This window comes from Sus scrofa, chromosome 15 (genome assembly GCF_054392235.1).
Source record: "Sus scrofa isolate SSC_HxYL_T2T_F1_AM1 chromosome 15, Sscrofa_HxYL_maternal_Yorkshire_Landrace_v2.0, whole genome shotgun sequence".
Classification (NCBI taxonomy): domain Eukaryota; kingdom Metazoa; phylum Chordata; class Mammalia; order Artiodactyla; family Suidae; genus Sus; species Sus scrofa.
Genome location: NC_139397.1, coordinates 14,710,408 through 14,733,257, shown reverse-complemented (window position 1 = coordinate 14,733,257; position 22,850 = coordinate 14,710,408). Strand labels below are relative to the sequence as shown.

The 22,850-nt window shown below is 41.8% G+C and overlaps 1 protein-coding gene across 50 annotated transcripts in view; it reads right to left on the bottom strand.

The window, feature by feature from the left end:
• The window catches only part of NEB (nebulin), a 216,065-nt gene that overhangs the window by 45,870 nt on the left and 147,345 nt on the right, over positions 1 to 22,850 (bottom strand). For all 50 annotated transcript variants that reach the window (XM_084998589.1, XM_084998593.1, XM_084998592.1 and 47 more), the window contains exons 105-124: positions 22,655 to 22,759; positions 21,949 to 22,053; positions 21,746 to 21,850; positions 19,186 to 19,293; positions 16,758 to 16,871; positions 16,148 to 16,345; positions 15,722 to 15,826; positions 15,012 to 15,116; positions 14,089 to 14,196; positions 12,867 to 12,974; positions 11,166 to 11,273; positions 10,268 to 10,372; positions 10,059 to 10,163; positions 9,353 to 9,451; positions 8,910 to 9,020; positions 4,734 to 4,838; positions 3,994 to 4,098; positions 3,663 to 3,767; positions 1,115 to 1,219; positions 856 to 960 (exon numbers count right to left, since the gene is read on the bottom strand). In XM_084998589.1, coding sequence (XP_084854715.1) covers positions 856 to 960; positions 1,115 to 1,219; positions 3,663 to 3,767; positions 3,994 to 4,098; positions 4,734 to 4,838; positions 8,910 to 9,020; positions 9,353 to 9,451; positions 10,059 to 10,163; positions 10,268 to 10,372; positions 11,166 to 11,273; positions 12,867 to 12,974; positions 14,089 to 14,196; positions 15,012 to 15,116; positions 15,722 to 15,826; positions 16,148 to 16,345; positions 16,758 to 16,871; positions 19,186 to 19,293; positions 21,746 to 21,850; positions 21,949 to 22,053; positions 22,655 to 22,759 — 2,214 coding nt within the window. The remainder of the gene's footprint in view (positions 1 to 855; positions 961 to 1,114; positions 1,220 to 3,662; positions 3,768 to 3,993; positions 4,099 to 4,733; positions 4,839 to 8,909; positions 9,021 to 9,352; positions 9,452 to 10,058; positions 10,164 to 10,267; positions 10,373 to 11,165; positions 11,274 to 12,866; positions 12,975 to 14,088; positions 14,197 to 15,011; positions 15,117 to 15,721; positions 15,827 to 16,147; positions 16,346 to 16,757; positions 16,872 to 19,185; positions 19,294 to 21,745; positions 21,851 to 21,948; positions 22,054 to 22,654; positions 22,760 to 22,850) is intronic.

Sequence of the window (22,850 nt, the reverse complement as noted above, 5' to 3'; positions counted from 1 at the left end):
TGGGATCAAGACAAATGGAACATACAGAAGCTCTGACCACTGAGGTCTATGGAATAATCAAAATATCAAAACAATTACTTATGAGAAGTTTTCAATTATACTGATGTCTGCTCACTTTATGGTATATTGTATTATGTATGGACATTTTCATTTTAATAGCAATGGTAAATTTTCATTTTAATAGCAATTTAAATTTAATAGGCATGCTTTCCTGGGGAGTGTATCATTAGCTCAGCAGCTGGATTTTCATTGAGAGAGCTGAACTTTCTTTCTAAATGAGCACTGTTATGTGTCTTAATTGCTTCATTAAGTCATCTTTTTCATTGATCAAAAATAGGTTCTTGCTTGGAGTTCCCGTTGTGGCACAGCGGAAATGAATCCATGACGACACAGGTTCCATCCACAGCCTCACTCAGTGGTTAAGGATCTGGCGTTGCCATGAGCTGTGGTGTAGGTCACAGACCTGCCTTGGATCCTGCCCTGCTGTGGCTGTGGGGTAGGCTGGCAGCTGTAGCTCCAATTCGACCCCTGGCCTGGGAACCTCCATATGCTGTGGGTGCAGCCCTAAAAAAGCAAAAAGCGAAAAAATAGGTTATTGCTTAGATGAGGTATATCCGTTTCAGTCATGTAATGTGATGTAACATATTTAAAGAAAAATTAGGTTTATAAATTTGAGTACATTTTTCTCTCTTCCACATTGAAGCTCACTTATTTAGCAATGAGTATTATGACTTCAACATCCATACAAAAGAGCTAACATTTTGGCAAGTGTTTAATCGGTATTTATGTGGTGTTTGATTTTGTAAGTCATGTGGGTATATGAGCTCACATGTGAAAGCAGATTTTAAGACTTACATCGCTGACTGCATCAGTGACGGCCCGATGATGGAAATGCTCTGGGCGGTCAGGAATGGACCTCCAGATTCCCAGCTGGCTCATGTAGTTTTCCTTGTATTTTATCTGTGGTGAAAGCACCAAGACGGCTTCAATGTCTTACCCAAAGTTAATGTAAAAAAGTCTCCTTGTTTCTAGAGGGTTTTAGGAAAGGGGGATACTTTTAAAAGTGATGGTGGGTTTTTGAGCCCAACACAAGTAGAAACAGGTAAGGACGTACCTTACTGATGTGGTCTGTGACTTTGCGGTGATAAACGATGTCCAGGGCATCCTTCACCGTGTGATATTTCCCTTTGGTCTTTTGAAATGTTTCTTTATAGCGTAGCTGGAGCAAGAAAAAGCACATGGATTATGAAAAACTACCGAGTTAAATAATTGAGCTCTTTTAACCTCAACTCTCTTGAGTCCTTATCCCTTATGTTTTCTCTTGAATAAATTTAGGAGAGATTTAAATAGCTCATTTCAGGGAGTTCCCTGGTGGCTTAGCAGGTTAAGGATCCAGCATTGTCACTGCAGCAGCTTGGGTTGCCGCTGTGGTGTGAGTTACACCCCTGGCTTGGGAATTTCTGCATGCCGTGGATGCAACCGAAAAAGGAAAAAGGGAAAGAAAGAAAAAAATAAATAAAAACAGCTCATTTCACATCCTGGACGAGAAAGAAGGGCAGTAGGAGAAAAATGAGGGAAACCTGGGTAAAATATGGAGATTAGTTAATAATAACGTATCAGTATTGGTTTGTGACAAACATCCCATGTTAATGTAGGATGTTGACAATAGGAACACTGGTTATAGGTTGTATGGGAATTCTCTGTTCTATCACTGCAACTTTTTTGTAAATCTTAAACTATTGTAATAAAACAAGCAAACAAGAAGCTCATTTGGAAGAAGAAAAGGAAAAAGGATAACTTCGGTGAGCCCAAGACATACTAACATTCATGGAAAAAGGAGAAAGATTTAGTTTCTAACTCCTGGTATTAAAATTCCTTCTCCATGGAGCAGTCCTGAAATTTTTATCACTATAATCTTTATCTCCATGGTATTTCAAGAGCAATAGCTCTGACTTTAACCTAAAAATTTCAAAGAAGATTCATTTTATATATGCAAGATGACTACGCTGAGCAATCAATCTGTTTTCAACCTCAGATCTTTTCTTTTTGGGTAGCTGAGCCACCCAAAGTGAAGGATAATTTGATTCTCTTTTTCTTTTTTTCGTCCTTTTAGGACCGAACCCATGGCATATGGAAATTCCCTGATTATGGGTTAAATTGGAGCTACAACTGCCCAGCCTATGCCACAGCCACAGCAATGCCAGATCCGAGCCATGTCGGTGACCTACACCACAGCTCGAGGCAATGCCAGACACCTAACCCACTGAGCGAGGCCAGGGATCAAACCCACGTCCTCATGGATACTAGTTGAATTCGATACTCCTGAGCCACGATGGGAATTACTGTGCTTTGATTTTCAGGTGGATAATCTCCTAAGGTTGCTTAGCTCTACTTGTGGGGATAGTCAAGGTAGATGAGCTGAACTCAATGCCATATGCCACCCTTGTTACCTTGGACTATTTCAAAGATTAGCGTTACCAGTATCGGTACTGACAAAGCCCTGTCCAATGGGGAATAATGAGCTCCCAGGGCCAATTCTACTGTGTGGACATCCCTGGAGGGTGATGATACAGTGGAAGCTTGGTTCAAATTAACATTCGACAGTAACCTTGAAGTGATAAAGACGGGATGTCGCAGATGACAAAAAATACCCTAGTGGATAGATTTTGAGGGCAGCATAAAATTTTCTCAGTTTATATTTTAAGCAAACAGGCATGGTCTTTTTCCAACTAGCAGAGGCCTTTCAGCTGCAAATGACAATTTCTGACAAAATTACGGAACTGATATAATATTCCAACTTGCTGTACCCTTTCACGTATCTGTCTAGGAATCACTCTAATTACTTAAGATGCTTTGAAATCCTAGAACTATGTTGCTAAATTGAGGGGTGATGGGTTGCTTGAGATTTTGGCTGGGTTTAAGTCCTAACGTGTCCAGTCTTCTGGAGATTTTGGTTCACAGCTGGGCTCTGAGACGAAACTAGTAAGGACTGGCCATCTATCCAAGATTGATTAATCTCCTATCTTCATTAACAGATAATCTCATTACCATTGAAAGGCAGTCTTGTCCTTGATCATATGGGAAATGAAAGCCTGTCCCTCCTAATTCTAACAGACATGCCATTCTCATGATTTAGATGATCTAGAGAACAGAGGAGACATTTTCTGAAATGTCCAGCACCATGCCAGAAACATACATCTGTTATCTTGTTTTAGTTATCACAATCCTTACCCTCATTCTACATATTAGAAAACAGAATCTCCGAAAGATTTAAAAAAGATGTACAATCATACAGCAGGCAAGCAAGAGCATCAGGATTTGAAACCATGTTTGGTGGGCTCCAAGATCATTTTATGGATAAGTAACAACTCGTCATCAAGCGACCTTAGGGACTGCTACCAAAGAATGACAAGTTAGGGTCATATTTTTACTCAGAAGAGCAATGAGAAAAGCTGTAGGCTTTTAGCATCTCTCAGCATTATTCTTAATGACTTTCCCAAATGGTACTGTCTGTGCCTGTTTGGCTTTTGTGTTTTTGCTTTTTCTCCTGATCCATGTTGCATACTTTGGATTAGGGATATGAATGTAATATCTTATGCTTCTTAGATATTTCCACTGCAGCTGCCCTATCACAACAGAAGAAGGAAGGGAGGGATGCGTACATCACTGGCATTCCAGTAAGCCTTCTTGGCTCGGATGAGGATCGGTGTATCTGGAACTGGGGTGTACTTGTCTTTCATCTTTTCATACTGAACCTTGTACTTTTTCTAAGAGATAAAGACAGAAAAGAGAGAAATTTAAGTGCAAGTGTTCTCATACATCCCAGTTCATAACCGTGTCACAGATTCAGCTGAGGGATGCAACAGATCACAATCACAAAGAGAAGAGCTCTGCCTTCTGGGTCTTGACGCTGCGGAGCACAACTTACAGAAATGAGCTGTCCGATCGGAGGCAGCAAGTGGACACTGCCTTGGTGCCAGATTCCCAACTCACCTCGCTGACCATGTCCTTCACGTCTCTAGCATGCTTCAAGGCTGTGGTCTGGTTTCCAGCGTGATGATGGGGTCTCTCTTTGGTGGCAAGTTCAACATACAGATACTAAATAGTAGAAGAGGGATCAGATATTGAGGAGATAACACACCTCTTATTTAGTATTCAGTCCTCTATTCATTTCTAACCCTAAAGTGGGAGAGCGGTGTTTACTTGTTATTGTCCTGTTTTGTCTGTTATTTGCGTTTGTTTCTGTGTCTCACATTAGCAAACACATATATACACTCTGGTTAACGAACATTCTTACTGCTGAGTCTAAATCCATGTGATAGAAAAAGCTGAGAGAAGAATGAGAGGATTCTGATAGAGTTCTCAACATATTGTTCCCCATTTGTGCCTGAATGCATGACCTGTGGTTTCAATTGTCTGTGGACAATAAAGAGGTCCTACCAAATGAATCAAAAATTTTATTTTGCCTACCTGGAGTCCACAGACCACTCACTCCATGACTAAAGATATATAGAACTTAGAAAAGAAGACACGGTATTACCTGCTCATGGAAAACATAACCATACTCAAGACGGCCCCAGAGGAAACAGCTTCTTGAAGTTAACAGGTCTGAGGCTGCATTACAGTCAACCAAGGGCGAGAGTCCACTACTGGCCACTAGTGGTCAGGCACACAGAGCCAACTCCTGAGATGCCGGCATGGCAGGTTTAGGCATCTTCACTTAAGAACATTACCTGACTCTGAAGCTTCTGTCCTCGCTTTGCTCTTAAAAGGTCAGGAGTATCTGGAACTGAGGTGAAGATGGACTTCTGCTTCTTGCCTGCCGCTCTGTACACCAGCTGCACGCGAAACAGTCACGGCTGTTATTTCTGCTTCACTGACACGCTCTGTGCTCTGCAGACGCCTCTGTTGCTTATTTCATAGCGAAAGCAGTCAGGGGCCCTCCCACTGTGACAACCTCAGTCCAATTATTTCTGTCCAAGAACCCAATAATATATTTACCTCCCTAGCTCTTCTCCCCCATCCCTTGTATAAAAATAAGCAACATTCTGCAGGAATTCCTTCTTAGCCTTAGTGGTTAGGGGCCCAGCATCATCACTGCTGTGGTGCAGTTTCCATCCCTGGCCTGGGAACATCCACATCTTCCATGTGTCACAGGTGTGGAAAAGAGAAAGAAAGAAAGAAAGAAAGAAAGAAAGAGAGAGAGAGAGAGAGAGAGAGAGAGAGAGAGAGAGAGAGAGAGAGAGAGAAAGAAAGAAAGAAAGAAAGAAAGAAAGAAAGAAAGAAAGAAAGAAAGAAAGAAAGAAAGAAAGAAAGAAAGAGAAAAGAAACATTCTGCAGCCTGTCCAAGTTTTCAAGCCTCCTGCTGTGTTCTTGGTCTCTTCTCACCTGTCTCTTCTAGGACTCTGTTCCCATAATTATCCCCTTCCTCTACATCTACCACACTCGTGATTTTCTAGCCCTCTCCTTCAGTAAGCCTTTTCCAACTTCTGCCAACAGCCTTGTTCCTTTCTTTCACAACCAAGCAGATTACATGTTTTTTCTCCCTCTTCTCTCTTTTGATAAATTTCTCAAGACACTAATTGGCTCCCACCCAACCACTCCAGTGAAGTCACTCTCATTAAGACTACCCACAAACATTACAACTGCCGAATGCTGGAATGCTTATCTTAGCAACTGTAACTGCTCAGCAGCTTCATTCCTGAACTCCGTTCTCTGCCTTCCTTTCCATCAGTATCCCCTGGGGGGCTCCCCACCTCCCTAGGCACTCCTCAGCTTTCTGCTGTGGTTCGGCACACCCCTAAAGGCTGCTGTCAGCTGGACTTAAGGGTTGGCCCCTTACAGCCTGTATGCCCTTGGTAACTTAATCTGTACCCAGGGCCTCAGCCATCAGTTTGAGATTGATTGCTTCCTAATTTATATATCCAGTGTCTTTCCTGAGCTCTAGACTTTAATTTTCAACAGCATCCCAAACTTGGGTGACTTATTATGTTCCATGTAGAATTCTTTGTATCACTCCCATCTCCAGCCCAAATATGCTGCTTCTTCTATTTTGCTAAATGGCTCCTGGATCTCCCAGTCGCTCAGGCCAGAAACTTGGGGAGTTATCCTAGACCCCTTTTCCCTCATTCCCACATCAAAACGGTCCTGAATCCTGGGCTCCTAACTCCTTGATAGTCCTTAAATCTGACCTTCTTCCACTTTCCTACAGCCACAGCCCTAATTCAGCATCCTATACTGTTCTTTCTATACATCCTTAAGAACCTCTAAACCACCTTCCCAAATCCTTTACTGAATATTTCACGTGACGTATCCATCTTTCAGAAGACTGAGAAAGAGATTTTTTTCTCCTCAAAGTTCAGATCTAATTAGATCTTAAAGCTCAGATCATAATTCTTCATTTTCTTTTCATCAATTCCAAGATCATTAAGAGAGCACCCACGAGTCTTTGTAACCTGGCTTCTTCTATCCTGTCTCTGTCTCATTTCCTAACAGTTTTCCACACTCCCCATGGGATATAGAAACCATCCCAGTTTCCATAACTCATTACAGCCAATTTCACATACTATCCTTTCCACCTAGAATTTTCTTCCCCCCTCTTCTCTGCCTGGAGAGCTCCTGGAGTCTATACTGTCTTGATTATTTCTATAGGGCACCATTTATCATGCTGATGTTCATTTCTTCTCAGAGATTATGAGCCCATGGAATGCAGGAGCTCAGCTCTATTATTCTTTCATCATTTTGTACCTAAATAAAAGATCTGAAAAATACATAAATCAACTACAATAAAAATATTTTTAAAAAGATCTGAAAAATAATAGTCTGCTAATAAATATTGAGGTATTTAATATAAAGTCTAAATGGATAACAAAGAAATTCTAGTCATGGGCAAAAATGATGCTAGTTGAACAGATAAAGCATAGGAAATAAATAACATGTATATACACCTATATGTACATGTCTGTTTCTTTTACATCTAAGTTACATACAAGTGCAAATTGAAATAAAATACAGCTCATCTGCTTGGGGCTCTTTGGGTATTACTACTGAAAGGAAGGAGAGAAATGAAATGGAAGTTTACCTTTCTTCAAGGCTAAATTTGAATAAATCAAACTGACAAATTCACAGAATGTTACCATTAAAAGAAACCCAAATCATTATCTAGTCCAGTTTCATAGCTCAGGAAATTGCGGTGCTGACATTGAAAATTAGGCAAGGTCACTCAACAAATTGAAAATAAATCTGAAACTAAGACACAACTCTCCCATGCTACTTCTATAATCCCCTTTGAAGTTTATTTCTCCTGTACTTAGGTACTCATAGCTTATGCTCCTTGAGACAACATCTCTGCTTCCTAGCACCACAAAGATATATGTCAAGAATCTGCACAATTCAAAGACAATTCAAAAGTCAATAACTTAAACTGCTGGCCATCAAACTTTTTACTAAGCTGGTGTTTTCCAAACTTTCCTGATCCTACAAAGCCCCCAAAGCCTTATTCAAAACAGATTTGCAGGCTCTACCCTAGACCTTCTGAATTCAGGGTAGTAGCTTAGATTGGTATTTTATCAAGCCTAGGTCATTCTACAGTGTCTCCAGGGTGAGAGAAATGACACTACTAAAAAATATCTATTCTTCCTCAGTGTTGATTCATAATATGAAAAAAAATCCCAGTAGAAACTGGGAAGAAGAGAAATTAAAGTTTTATACAATTCTTAACCCAGACATCTAAAAGAAGTAAAAGCATTTCAATAAGCACTTTAAGTTACCAAACAATTTTTAATTATTTGGTGGCTGGAGGAGAGATGTGATACTTTAATGGCTTTATTGTCTTCCAACCCTGGCTGAATATCAGAATCATCTCTGGAGGAGCTAAAGCAAGTGTCCAGACATAGAGAATCAGAGTCTAGTGGGAGACTTGGGGTTGGACACCACTCAAGGGTAGTTTTAAAATACTTCACAGATGATTCTGATACTTAGCCAGAGTGCAGAGGCACCTTTACTGAGGGGGAAAAAAAAAAACCCCATAAGCATTCCTATTTAAGTGCTAGCACTTGTCAAAATAACAGAGGGAAGCATGGGCTCAATGTAGCATCTGTAGAAGCTCACTAGGAATATAGGAGGCTGCACAACCCCTGTACTGATGACAACGCTGGTTTGCCAGGGCATCTCTAAAGTCTAAGAACAGAAGTGAGTTCTAATCAGTAACCATCAGAGTTATTGAGAATGGGGAGTCGATGAAGTGACTTGATAGCTAGACGAAGTCTGATGGATGAGGCCACAAGACAGAGAGTTGAATAAAAATGGCCCAGAGACCTCTAATAAGAGCAACTGTTTGCATCTGTAGGATGCCCCTACCTTTACAAAGTACATGCAGTCTTCTGCAAACATGGGTACCTGTTAAATAAGATGGTGGCCAGAGCTCTGGGGACCAGTACAGGTGAGAGTATCAGATCTACGCACAAGTAACTTCAACAGATCAGGAGCCTCAGTGCCAGGTGGGATGGATGAAAATGAAACTAAGCCGTTTGGAATTTCCTGAGTGGGCAGCAGAGCTGGGTGCCATTGACGGCCTTTCAAATAGCACTGCCACAATCAGGGTTCCTGAAGGCAGGAATTAATGAGAGGGAAAGCTCTGAAACAAATTCAGTTTGGGGACTCCAACAGAAGGATTCTCTCATCTATAAAACTGTGTAAACTCTCCTTGTCATAGGTAGGGCAGTATCAACATCCTCATCTTTTTAAAAAGGAACAAAATGAGTAAACCGAGGCAATGTGAGGTCAACTGACCTGCTGAGACAAGATGGCCCCTCTGTAATTATAGGCAGAAGGGAGATTTTGGCCTCGTATAATTACCTCAAAAAAGTTGGCTAGAGGAATGAGGACCTTGTGGTGACAGGTTCACTTACCTCACTCAGATGTGTCTTCAGCTCCTGCACTTTTCTGTATTCTGGAGTGTCAAGCACCACTTTGTATTTGTCTCGCATCTTCCTTGCATTATCAGTGTACAGGTAATTAGACTTAAAAAAACCAACAAAGGAAATGCAAGCTGATTAAACACTGAAGGGATTGCATGTCACGGCCACACACTGTCTTTCAAATGGCTGGTATGAGCCAGCCACACTGAGCCCCTCTGTGTCCTGGATGTCTTCCGAGGCAGGACCCCAAACAATCATCATTTAACTAAGCTCGCTGCCTTTCACAGGAGGCCCAGATCATCTTAAGTGGGACAAGACTTGCTCAATTGGTTAATGGCAAATTTCCCCTTAAAAGAAGCTGTGGACTTGGATCTTTCTGCCCAGCCCCTTGAAGCTGTGCAGGAGCAGCTGGCATCAGGATGGTGTGTGCTTACCCAGAGCTTCCGCAGGTGTCGGGAGCGGACCATGTCGGGAGTGTCGTATAGGAAGCAGCCCAGTCCCCTCAGGATCTGCAAGTCCTCTTTGTATTTAATCTGTGTCGCAAACATACAAGTATAGCTGGTCATGAACAAACATAGTGTAGTGATACTTCTTCACTGATGGAGCTTTCATTTTCATTCAGTCCATCCACCCTGGACTCTGAGTTTGCTTGCACTCAAGTTAATCATAGGGTTTTAAGATTTACATCACTAACCAGAACTGAGGAGGGGACAGAGCTATTATTTCATTGTTATATTGATGGGAGAAAAGCACAGATTAAATGCAGTGGTCTTTTGGGAGAAGGAACCACTCAAGGAGAAGAAGAAGACAGTAGGATGCTTCTAAAGGGCGTGTGAACAGGCTAGGTGGAAGAAAGATATTCAGCATGATCTGGGAGAGAGGACCGGAATGAGGGGTGGTAATGATTTGATGTTCAATGCAGAGTAGTGGTCAGCAATTCTTGTATTTCTCAAGTGGTCCTCTTACTACTCTTCCCAGCAGGAAGAATGTGAGGTCCTCTTTCCATACTATTTTACCTTCAAGTTGTACACTCAGTTTTGAAGTACTCCATGCAAAAGACAGTTCAAAGACTGGCTTACATGCTGAAAGCAAGCCTGCCTTTTGGCAAGACTTCCAGAAAGAACCCTACAAGAAGCTTACATCACTGGTGATGTCTCCCACGTAGCGGCAATGGAGCACGTGGGGTGTGTACGGCATCGAGATCATGTGTCCTTGCATCTTGAAGAAGTCTGACTTGTAAATCAACTGCAGGGGAAGATAATGCCCATAAACACATGGATTAGAGACTAAATGAGTGACATTCATCCCTGGGTTCCATGGCCTTCCCCCTCTCCTAAGAAAATACCCACCTCACTGACAGCCTCTTGTGTCTTCTTGACTTGGCGGATTTCAGGTGTGTCTGGAGTTGTGTGGATCTTGTCTTTCAGTTTGTGGTACAACTGTCGATACAGTCTCTACATTGGAGAAAAATCATTTCATGTGTTTAGTATAGGATGATGAGGGCATCTATCTGTACACTGATCAATAGTCTTTAAAGAGCCATGAGAAAAGAGATTAAGGATACAGAAAATGATTGAAATAAGGGGGAAATAGAAAATGGTATTTATTTCATTTAGGTGAAGAATTTTGAGGACAAAGTCTCCCATTTTCAATCAGATGGTTGGATAGTAGGATTAGATATTCGAGCTAATTTTTTTTTTTTTTTTTTTTTGCCTTTTAGGGCCACACTGCAGCATATGGAAGTTCCCAGGCTAGGGGTCGAATCTGAGCTACAGCTGCCAGCCACAGCCACAGTAATGTGGGATCTGAGCAGGCGCCTGCAACCTATGCCAATGCCAGATCCCCAACCCACTGAGCGAAGCCAGGGATTGAACCCACGTCCTCATGGATACTAGTCAGATTTGTTTCCGCTGCACCATGACGGGAACTCCCAAACACATATTCTATATATAAAACCAGATTTATGAATCAGACTAATATGCAACCTTACTAAAGATTTTTAAATACAAATGTCAAAAGAAGGAATTAATTTGCATTAATATCTATGGATCAGGGGTCTCTAAATGGCATTACCAAATATAAAAAACAATGCCAAGGGATACCAGTGTCCAAATGACACCAACAAAGAGGATTCCCTTACTCCTTGCTGATGTGTGAGTTAATGGCTGAAATACAATTAATTCTTAGTGTGTTTCAAACTAAGCCACGGTCTTTGAAACTCCTCCACAGAATTAACATTCACAGTACCTCACTGGTAACATTGTTGACCCTCCGGACATGGACAAATGGTACGTCTTTGGGTCCAAGTGTATACCCATTTGCCTTGAAGTGTTCATAAACTTCTTTGTACTTGAACTGCAAAAGCAAAGTAAGAAGATCACTGCTGGGTGAACAAAGGGGAGTATCACACATCTCAGATGGAAGAGAGCTGTCACTTTCATTTGAAAATTACTCCCTAAGCATTAAGTATGAAAAAAAAAAAGTCATGGACAAAATTTCTATAATAATCTGAGTCTTAAAAATTATCTTATTGGCTAATAAAGCCAGGTCCAGAAAGGAAAACCATGCAGAGTTGCCTAACTTAAATCTGTTTGTAAGCAGGTATGCAAAATGTGGGAAAAACCTGTATTTTTAGTCCCAATATGGCTAGGAAATTAAGAAATGCAAATCTGAAACAAGAGAGTCTTTAGAAGACTGATTGATGAATGACTTTATAGACTATGAAAAAATGATAGATACTACTGTATATCGAACAGATGAGTAACGTGCTGTATAGCACAGTGAAATCTACTCAATACTCTGTAGTGACCTCTATGGGAAAAGAGTCTGAAAAGGAATGGATATATGTATATATATATGTATAACTGATTCACATTGCTGTACACCAGCAACTTACACAGCATTGTAAGTCAACTATACCCTGATTAAAAAAAAAATTTTTTTAAATGATGTTAGAGGATTAAACCCGTGACTCTGATTTGGAATTATTGGGCATTGGCCCAATAATTAACATTGAGCATTGGTCAGGAGGTTTGATTCCTAGGACTCTGGAGGGCAACACGGAAGGAAAAGCTTATTCGTCAGCTGATGGCTAGTCTATGGGCACGGCCAGAGGCCAGAGTCACTGGGATAGCCAACACTTCTCCAGACCTTGTTCATCAAGTCCCAACTGACACAGTGAGAAAGCTAATGCCTGGGCAAGCTACAGATCAGGAGAGCCTGACTACCTCTCTGAGTTTTCTATGAAACAGGTAACAGAGGGTAAGCAGTGAGACAAGTACAGAGCCTTTCTTTTCAAAGGAACACACAGTGATGTCATATCTTCTTTTTTTTTTCTTATAATAATTTTTATTTTTTCCATTATAGTTGATTTACAGTGTTCTGTCAATTTTCTAGCAAAGTGAACCAGTCATACATACATATATACACATTTTTTTCTCACATTATCCTCCATCATGTTCCATCACAAGGGACTGGACATAGCTGCCTGTGTTATACAGCAGGATATCATTGCTTATCCACTCTAAAAGCAATAGTTTGCATCCACTGACCCCAGACTCCCAGTCCACTGATGTTGTAGCTTCTGCATTGAAATGTTGCAGAAGGAAGATAAGACTATGCCACACAGCAATGTATAAAGTTGCATTTCCAGTATATGGCTTGGGATGGTTTGGGATGCTTCTGCGCTAAGGCCAAGGTAGAGGCATCATGTCAGCCACGAGCCCAGAGCCAAGGTAACTGGGTAATGAGATGCAACGCCATGAAAGTCCTATGCTAACCTACTGGACGCAGACCCTGCCAAAATGCAGCAGCAGGCCATTGCCACAGTGCCCCTGCTCACATCATCTATCATGTTGGAACTTCAGGGGCTGATTAGGGGGATTAGAATAGGCTATTAGTAAATACTAGCGCCCCCCTCCCACTTCACGCCCCATCTTAACCACTCACATAGCTGCTCATATATCGGATGTCCTTATTATGTTTGAAGTGAGGAGTGTCGCCTGGAAGCCTATAGCCAGTGGGCAGGGAGTTCAGGCCATCTTTTCGGTACAGATTCTGTCGGGATGAGGAAGAGCAGGTGAAACGACAGCTAAGTCAAATAAGTGATTGAAACAGTCAGACCCAGCTCATGTTAGGTGTTCAATTTGATAATATACCTAAAATCACAGAATTGATCTCAAGAAAAAATTAAATAAATTCTAAGAGTCAAGCAACAGATCAGATTACTTTTTTTTTTTTTTTTTTTGGCTGCACGCATGGCATGTGGAAGTTCCTGGACCAGGGATCGAACCCTTGCCACAGCAGTGACAATGCCTGATCCTTAACCAACTGCATCACGAGGAAACTCCCAGGTTACTTTTTTTTTTTTGGCTTTTTAGGGCCACACCTGTGGCATATGGAGGTTCCCAGGCTAGAGGCTGAATCAGAGCTGTAGCTGTTGGCCTACCCCACAGCCACAGCAAGGCCAGATCTGAGCTGCGTCTGAGACCTACACCACAGCTCATGGCAATGCTGGATCTCTAACTCACTGAGCAAGGCCAGGGATTGAACCCTTATCTTCATGGATCCTAGTTGGGTTTGTTAACCACTGAGCCATGATAGGAACTCCAAGAAAGGAGTTTCTATCTGTGATTTGAAATAATCTATCTCCCAAGGGAGCTACAAGAGTAGGATAGTATTTAAAATATTAAAAACCAAATTGCTTTTAACATTCAGTATAGGAGAGTGGCATTAAAGGTGAGACCAAAGTAGCACCACCAGATAACAAAGAACAGGGAGACCATACATGTGAGCTGAATCTAGTTTCTTTCTCTTCTGAATTCCAACAGCACTTTCTAGCTTTATCTCTTATTGTAAATAGTGTTTTATGATTAGAAGCCTTGTCTTTGTCATCTTGTCTTGGATTTGAAGTTTTCTGAGAGCACAGAGAGTAGATGGGCCCTGTTTGTAAGTTGAAAGCATGGCACCCAAAACACCCATTGCTTGCTGCCAGCCCAGAGGGAAGACAGGCGATGCACTGATTTTGTTTTATTTTGTTTTGTCTAGCTCTTGGGAATGCATCAGCCTTTACAATTTCCAAGGTCAAGCTGAGGCCACTTCTAGAGAGGCCTGACCTCATGACTTCATCCTGGCCTTCTACCAGACACTCTGTCCACGCCTGACTGCTCACCTCACTCTGCAGCTTGTATGCATGCAGGGCCCGGTCTAGATCCACGGTTTTTGTGGTTGGAGCCACTTTCCCCCGGACACTGTGCACATAGTCATAGTGGTAGACGGCCTGGTATGGAGAGAAGCAGAGTGAGCAGACTGGACCATGGTAACAGAATTAGAAGCAAGGTAAAGGCAAACCCAAGTCTCTTATCATAAAGAAGGAGGCCTGCTCCCTTTTGCCTAGGGAATTCTATCTCACGTACTGCACCCTGTCCCACAGGACCAGAGCCAAGGCGTGGACCCCCCTACTGAGAAGTACCGGGTTTGGGGGAGCGGAGGGCCACCTCAGGCATAAGAGGAGGAAGAGTCTGCATTTTACCACCGCAGGTTCAAAAGACAGGTTTTCATGTTCTGACTCACTGGTGGGATTTAATGTTTGCTTATTAACCTGTGGGGTTAATTTTAAAAAAGGGCAGCTTTGTTCCTGTTCTGCCTGCTCCGTGTCACTGTGCCTTTAGAGGGGTGCTTTCCAGCCACTTTCCTGGTCCACATGCTGTGTTTCAGGGGGTTCCGTGCTTTTCTCAAGCCTCACGGATTATGGGCAGTGGGGACCACGTCTGTACTGCAGAGACCTCTCCCTCCTCATCCCACCATAGTGAGCGCTAATGTTTTAGAAGGCTGAGGCATAAACATAGGGCTACAAAAAGCAACCTGGGAAGCTCCAAAACACGAAGGATTTCATAAACTTAAACCACTTACAATGCCACCCCAGGAAACTGACGGATCAGGTTTTGGGAAATAAGAGGAGAATCTTAAATACTTTCTAAGGCACCTACTCTACTTTCTCACTGAGAAAAGGCCCAGCCCTGCCCTGTCTTTGGTATTTTCCCACTTCTGCTCTAGGGCTGGCCCTGTAAAGTAACTTTCACAGTGGGCACTTACGTCACTTAGTTGTTTCCCACTTTTGACAGCCTGAACGTAGAGGGGAGTGTCGGTAACCAACTTGTAGTTATTCCTTGTTTTCTTCACATGAGCTTGGTACTTGATCTGCCCAGGGGAAGAAGATAAGCTTGTGTTAGACCATTCATTGTATCAGTTCACAGAGGGTTTGGTGGTTTTGAACTCATAGCATTTACATACATTATAGACATTCTTATTCAACATACCAAAGGGCCCTTGAATTTTATAATGATCTGCATAATCAATGTTTGCAGTCACACGGTTCCTCTAGAGTCTTTTAGGAGATTGACAACTGCTTTCCTAGGGATGTCTAAGCTTTCTTATGGAAATCTTGATAGCAATATTATTTTGCCTAGCTAATCCTCTCTCTACAAATAGATCCTGTCTACAGCATCACATACTCCTAACAAATGAGGTTTTTCTAATAATGAGAATTACGTGCTCATTAACATATCCAAGATAGTTCAGAAGGTGGAGATAAGATCTGGGGTCACTTCTGCACCAGGGGACAATCAGACAGCTCGTTTGCATGGTTTCCACTCTTGAGAAATGGCTGCTCGGCTCCTCAGCGACTCCTTCCAGCTCAGCCTCAGCACCACTTAGGCACAGCTTCGTGCTTTGCATGCACTCCCCTAGACTCTAGACTACACAGAGAAGGAAATATACTTAACCAAAAGACAAGGCAAACTCACGTCATTGCGTAGATCATAAGCATGCTTGGCGTGGAGAATCTCAGGAGTGTCCCAGACGTAGCAACCAATGCCTTTCAGCCAGTTGAGGTCATCCTTGTACACAATCTACAGGATTGCCACAGATGGAGGGGATCAGAAAAAGAAAATTTGTAGCTTTCACACCAAAGACATTGGACATCCTCTGGACCCAGGATGACTTTGTGGAAGGAAAAGCCAGACATCATGCCCTAAGGCCATGGGTGTCATGGAGACAATGGCACTTAGAGCCCTGCTTCCAGGGACAGCTCTGAATTCCCATCAGACCCCTGGGTATACAGGAAAGTGACACTGGAAGAGAGCTAAGATGAGGAACCATGTGAGTCTGTCTCTCTTCAGGGTGGGCATGTGGGGCTGGGGCAGGGGGACCTTCACGAGCAATGGTCTTACGTCGCTGATCTGGTCTGTGACCTTCCTGACGTGACTGTTGACTTGCAAGTCGGGGTGGCAAATCCACTCGTGGAGGTGCAGGCGGTAATCGATCTCGCTGACTTTCTTCTGGGAATCCTTAGCAGTAACCATCTCTACCATGTCGGGCACCATGTGGATTTTCATCTTGTTCTTCTCATAAACGGATCTATACAGGCGCTGTGAGGATAACGCACCATGCCAGTTACATGGGGAATTATGCAAGAAATCGCAGTGACATGTGCTTTTCTCAGATGCCAGAGAGATCAGGGAACCTAGCTTATAGCCATCAGCTGGGGGTGGGTGGGCAGGGACTGGAAGTTTCTGACACTTTGTACAGATTCATGGGTGCAGGGAAAACAGTATGGGCTGAACGAACACTTGTCTTCACATGTGCATGTTCAGTGCCACGTGCTTTGCTGAATAGAACCTGTTCTGACTTGTGGCACAGGGCCACACGCTTTGCTGAATAGAACCTGTTCTGACTTGCAGCACAGGGCCACACGCTTTGCTGAATAGAACCTGTTCTGACTTGCAGCACAGGGCTGCATTACTTGGCTTCAGCTTGAAGTCAGCCCTGGGGATCACTTACGTCGATGTTAAACTTGCCAACTCGGAGGCATCGTGCTGTATTGGGATCATCGTCAACACTTTTGGGTAAAGTGTAAAGAGCTTTGAACTTTTCATATTCTTCCCGATACTTGATCTGTAGAGAGAAAGTACAAAAGAGGAAATACAGTTTGAAAGAAAAATGGCTCTATATTGTTAAAAGAGCATGAGACTTAATAGAAGGACCCGACTCAGCCTGGCCACCTTGGGGTTAGCACTTCTCTGGCCCAGAGGTAGAGGGAGCACGGTACCTGCTGCAGGATTACCCTGAGGATTACATCAGACTACAGGCAAACGTCCTTTAGGTACTGCTTTTCACACTCCTGTGCAATACTAGCACTTCTACTGTTACTACAACTAATTTTAGTTTAAAAGGTTATCTGTTTTAAAATGATTTCTTTTGTGATAATGGCTTTGTTTTTCTTTCTTTCTTTTTCTTTTTTTTCTTTTTTTTTTTTTTTTGCTTTTTAGGGCCACACCCTTGGCATATGGAGGTTCCCAGGCTAGGGGTTGAATCAGAGCTACAGCTGCTGGCCTACACCACAGCCACAACAACATGGGATCTGAGCCACATCTGTGACCTACACCGTAGCTCACAGCAATGCCAGATCCTTAACCCACTGAGTGAGGCCAGGGATCAAACCTGCGTCCTCATTAGTCGGATTAGTTTCCAGTGAGCCACAATGGGAACTCCAGTGGCTTTGTTTTTCTTAACCATAAATCAAAGATGAAAAATGTGCTCAGGAATTTTTTTTTTTTTAGTAACAAACAATTCTGATGCTTAAAAGACTCCTTGAATTTCAGTTTCTACAAGGTATTTCAAAGATAGAGGGCAGCTAACTTCTATGGGAAAAGCAATATCTAGTTCTTAAGCCATATTGCCTATTAACTGATGCTTCATAAGTTCATGAACTAGGAGGTAATAAGCCCTCTACAGAGACCAAGATCCACCCTTCTAGCACATGATAAAATAACAATTCTCTCACAACTCAGAAGCCCACATCTCAGTGGAAAAAAAAGGAAAGATGGGAGTATGTATGTCAGAATTCCAGTAAAGCCCTTCACTGACTAGAAGCCAAACAAAATTCCCATAAGAATTTTCCAGAACATTAGCTCACATGCTCCTTACATCTAAGCCACCTCTCAGTTACAAAGAAGATATTTTTCGAAGGCATCTTTTTTTTAAAACTAAAGTTGGAATCCTCTTTTTAAAATATTATCTATATCTGACCTTGTTTCAAGAACAATTTGCTGAGAGAATCCTTCGTCTGTAATTTTTATTCATACTAAAGGTGTGTGTGTGTGTGCGTTTGTGAGACCTGCGATACAGAATAAATTTCTCAGTGTGAGTCATGGTAAAAAAAGATTTGAGAAATAATGGTCTAAAGTGTTACATAAAATGCTCATAATTAAGAGGTAAAAATTTCTTATAGAGGTAAAGTTTCTGAAAGAACTAGGCTTACTAGAACTGCAGTGAAAGTTATAGGGAATTTTACAATAAAAGGTTTTACTTAAGAACATATTAGGCATAAAGGGTTGAAAGTGATAAGACTTTATACTATATTTAAACAGCTTGGAGTTCCCGTCGTGGCTCATTAGTTAACGAAGCCAACTAGCATCCATGAGGACACGGGTTTGATTCCTGGCCTCACACAGCAGGTTAAGGATCCTGTGTTGTGGTGAGCTGTGGTGTAGGTCGCAGACGCGGCTCAGATTCCAAGTTGCTGTGGGGCTCTGGCGTAGGCTGGTGGCTACAGCTCCGACTGGACCCCTAGCCTGGGAACCTCCATATGCCGCGGGTGTGGCTCTATAAAGACAAAAATATTAATAACAATAAAATTTAAAAAAATAAACAGGTCATGTGATTTAAGATTTTTTTAACAATTATGTCTATACTTAAGAAAAGCTCTGCTTTTAAAGATAGAATTTCAAAAATCTTTTTAATTTTTATATTTTATAGTTAACAAAGATGATTAACTTTTTATTCATGTATTTGGGGCTGGTGCAACAACCAGTTACCACATTTGCTGTTTTATTTTTGTCCCAAAGCCCACAAAATTCCACTGAAAGAGTCTATTTTGTATGGGGATGTTATGTCCTGTTTCCTCTTGTGGCTGAAATAGAGCTTTATGTATCCATGTCATCTGCAGGTAGGCAGCCTAGAGATTCACACTGGTGTCATTCACACAAGCGTTGGTGATCCTCTTGGGAACTTCAGTGCCCTTGAGAGGAAGCATAAGTGCATAGACCTGGTGATGATGTGGCATCTGGAATTATTTGCTGCTGTGCCCCCTTGGAAGGGCTGGGGGTACTTCTGGGCAGCATAGGAACCAGCCAGAAACATTCTGGGAGTGGACATCAGGGACGGGCAAAGGGCAGTAGGAAGGCTCTCATGTTCATCCTTGACTTACATGGCTGGCCAGGTGCTTCTGGTTCTTGGCGTGTGTCAAGGACACAGTGTTGGAAGGTAGGATGTAGCTGGTAGCTTTCACTTTATCCCAGGCCTCCTTGTACACGTTCTGTAGGGGTTAGAAATCTTCTTGTAAACACAGAAAAATGCAATCTGGCTAGATTCCAGCAGCAGATTTTTCCTGTTTCTGTCCTTCTCAGACATTCCCTAACACTCCCCAGCAGCTCTTCTGACTCTGTTGGATCCACGTACTCCAAAGTGAAAAACCGGTTGAATACCATGACCATAATTTCAGAGTCCATTATTTCGTTCTCAACCACAGTACTTATCACAGTTTGACAGTTATCAGAGGTTTTGATGCCATAATCACCTCCCCTCCCCAGGTCCAGGAATTCCTGGAGGATGAAAACCACTAACATTAAAAAATAGCTATATTTACCATTCCCTACTTTTATGATGCTAGTGGGAGCTCAAAAAATGTTTGTTTCCACTTCTAGGTATTTACTTACTCAGTAGAAACAAAAAGTTATGTACACACAAAAACCTATATGCCAACGTGTATGGCAGTTTTGTTCATAATTGTCAAACACTGGAAACTCAGATGTCCTTCAGCTGTGAATGGAGAAACAAACTGTGGTTTTGAATGCTGTTTTGCTGTAAAAAGAATAAACTACTGATTTATGTAGCAATGTGCATAATACACAAACGCACTTTGCTAAGAGAAATAAGCCAGACTTAATGGCTACAAACTATAAAATTTCATTTATACGACATTCTGGAAAAGGTAAAACTACAGGGACAGAAGAGAGTTCTGTGGATGTCAGGGGAGAGGAGGGGGCTGCAAGGGGGAAATTTGAAGGTGATACAAAATTTTTATGTATTTTGACTGTAATGGTGAACACAGGAATGTATGCATTTGCCAAAAGCCATAGCACTACATACAAGAGCGTAATTTACTGTATGCAAATTAAAACAAACAACCAAGAACCTACCAGACTAGTAGAGGTGACTAAAATAGAATACACACTGTAACAAATAAACCTGATTGTATTAGAAATGTATAACAAGACTACAGTGAAGAAAGTGGTGAAGAAAACAAGGGATTTAAGTTATTTTGTAAATGGTATTTTGACTGGATACTCTAAAGCTGTAGACAAAAATATCTGTACACAAAATACTGGACTTTAGTTAGTAAACTTGTTTCTCACAGGGGTATGTGTCAGAAATTCTGAAAATATTTATGTGCATATAAGGGTTGCACAAATAAGGAGACATACATAGACAGTGATAGCCAGGCTTATTACTGGAGAGGAAATAGAAAGTTGGAAAAATAATTTACGAATAAGGAAAGGGTGAACGTTAGAATCAGCCCTATTGTGCTGAATTGCATTGAAGGTATCAGTAGGAACTCGTGATTTTAAAATACAGATACACTTAGGTAAGTATAGAAATAGATACAGATATGTTTGCACACAAGGGTTAGTATACAAGCATACATTTCTAAGCTCTGTCCACTTAAAGGGCCTAGTAGCAATGACACCCTAGGAGTAATGAGCACAACTACCACTTAGATCTTGATTCTAAATACCATTCTCCAACAAAATAAACCAGGACTCCTCGGACAGGTGGTTAATTCCAACTTGTATTTTCCCTCAACTTGAACAGGGAAAACACAAGTTGAGCCTGGAGCATCTTAAGGTGTCAAGAAGTAAGGAAATGCTCAAAAAACAAAATGATGGGATATAATAAGGGGATAAGGGAGTCACCCTGAAAGAGCTCCCAATACGCAAAGCTGAAATACTTTGAGCAACAAAATAGATAACAAAAGCATGGGCACGACAATGTGAGAAAAAAGAATGTATACATGTATGTGTAACTGGGTCACTTTGCTGTACGGTAGAAAATTGACAGAACACTGTAAACCAGCTATAATGGAAAAAATAAAAATCCTTATAAAAAAAGTATGAGAGTCTGTTCCAAACAATAAATGCCCATGAACCTGTATTGATATGAATAAATAAATAAGACAAACCAATGGTGGAGACAGAACATCTGTTCCTCACAGAATAATTCAAATTAATAAATGTAGAAGGAACAGGGAAACAGAAAATCACAAGAAGGCATATTCCTCAGTAATAATCTTGCAGGCAAGATCCACCAATTGGATGCTAAACTATATGAAAGTTTGAGGAAAAACAAGATATTCGCATAGTCCTAAAGGATCTCCTCCAAGATACTTACTAATAACAAAGGTAAAACAGTAACTTCACAGTGGAGTAGCTCAGCAGAGCTAGTGATCAAGGTCATTGATTGATCAAGATCACTTTGTAACTAAGTGATCAAGGTCAACATCCCCAGTTACTGACATCAAGTGCCACCTGCTATGATGCACTGAGAAGGGCACATCAACTTTTGTGCTATCCTTGAAGTAAAGCAGGAATTTGATGGCCCAGGAAAAAGACTGGAAAAACCTTTGAGGTAAGGGTGCCGGTTCCTTTTATTTTCTTATCATCTCTAAAGGGGAAAAAGGGAACTCAAATACAGAGAAAAGAATAACTCACACTGCTATAAAGATCCTTCAGATTCCTGGTTCTGTCATAATCCACTGTTTCCAGAACTGTTGTGTATTTGTCTTTAATCTGATGATAATTTTCCTTGTATTTCACCTACAGACAAAAAAGGATGAATTATTCTTTTCTGTTGTTTGACAGCACATAAAGACAATAACGGCTTGTCCTGGGAGAGAAGCACAAGGAAGACACACCTCACTGGCATTAATGCCGCTTTGAAGAGCAGTCACGTAGAGTGGTGTATCTGTGACCATGTTATAATTTTTTAGATTTTCTTTACCGTCTGCTGTGTATAATATCTGTGAAGAAAAACAAAGTCACTGAAAATGGTGAAATGCAGGTATGCCATCCTCTTTAGCTATTTGTGCTAACTTAGCTGGGCCTTTATTTTAGGGTGTCTGCTTTAATCCTGACAAGGAGACAACCGTTGTAGCCCTGCAGACTGCATGGCTGTCAAAATTAACAGTTTCTCTTGACCAGGAGTGGGGTTTGGATCTTTGCCCGATCTTCTCTTCGCTGTGTCATCTTTTCCATGCCTATGTTCCCATCCCTAACGGCAGCCCCTTGATTTCAACATTCCAATAGTCTGCCCTATGGGGGCTGAAGTTCTGCTGGGAAATTTCCAAATATCTACTTTTCACTTCAAAACTTAACTACTTATGGTCAAAGTATGTATTTGCATTCTACTCCCTGCCAGTTAACCTGAACAACTAAGGTGTAGATGCTTGAGAGTCGTTTATGATAAAACACCTCCCAGATAGCTTTGGTTCCCTTAGATCATGCCCCATGAAAGCTGCTTTCTCTGCCTGGGCACAGGCATAACCCCACAATTGCCCCACTGAGAGCACCGTGGACTCCATCGATTCACAGCAAGCTATTATTTCTAGGAAGCTGACTCACCTGACTCTGGAGGTCATATGATTTCTTGGCATGGAGGATCTGGGGTGTATCCCAAACGTAGCATCCAATGCCCTTCAGCCAGTTCAGGTCATCTTTATACACATTCTGTAAGCAGGAAGGAACAGTGGAAGGGGACAAGTACTAACTGAATTCACAATAGAGCATTTGATAATTTCCTATCAGCCCTTGTCTGTGC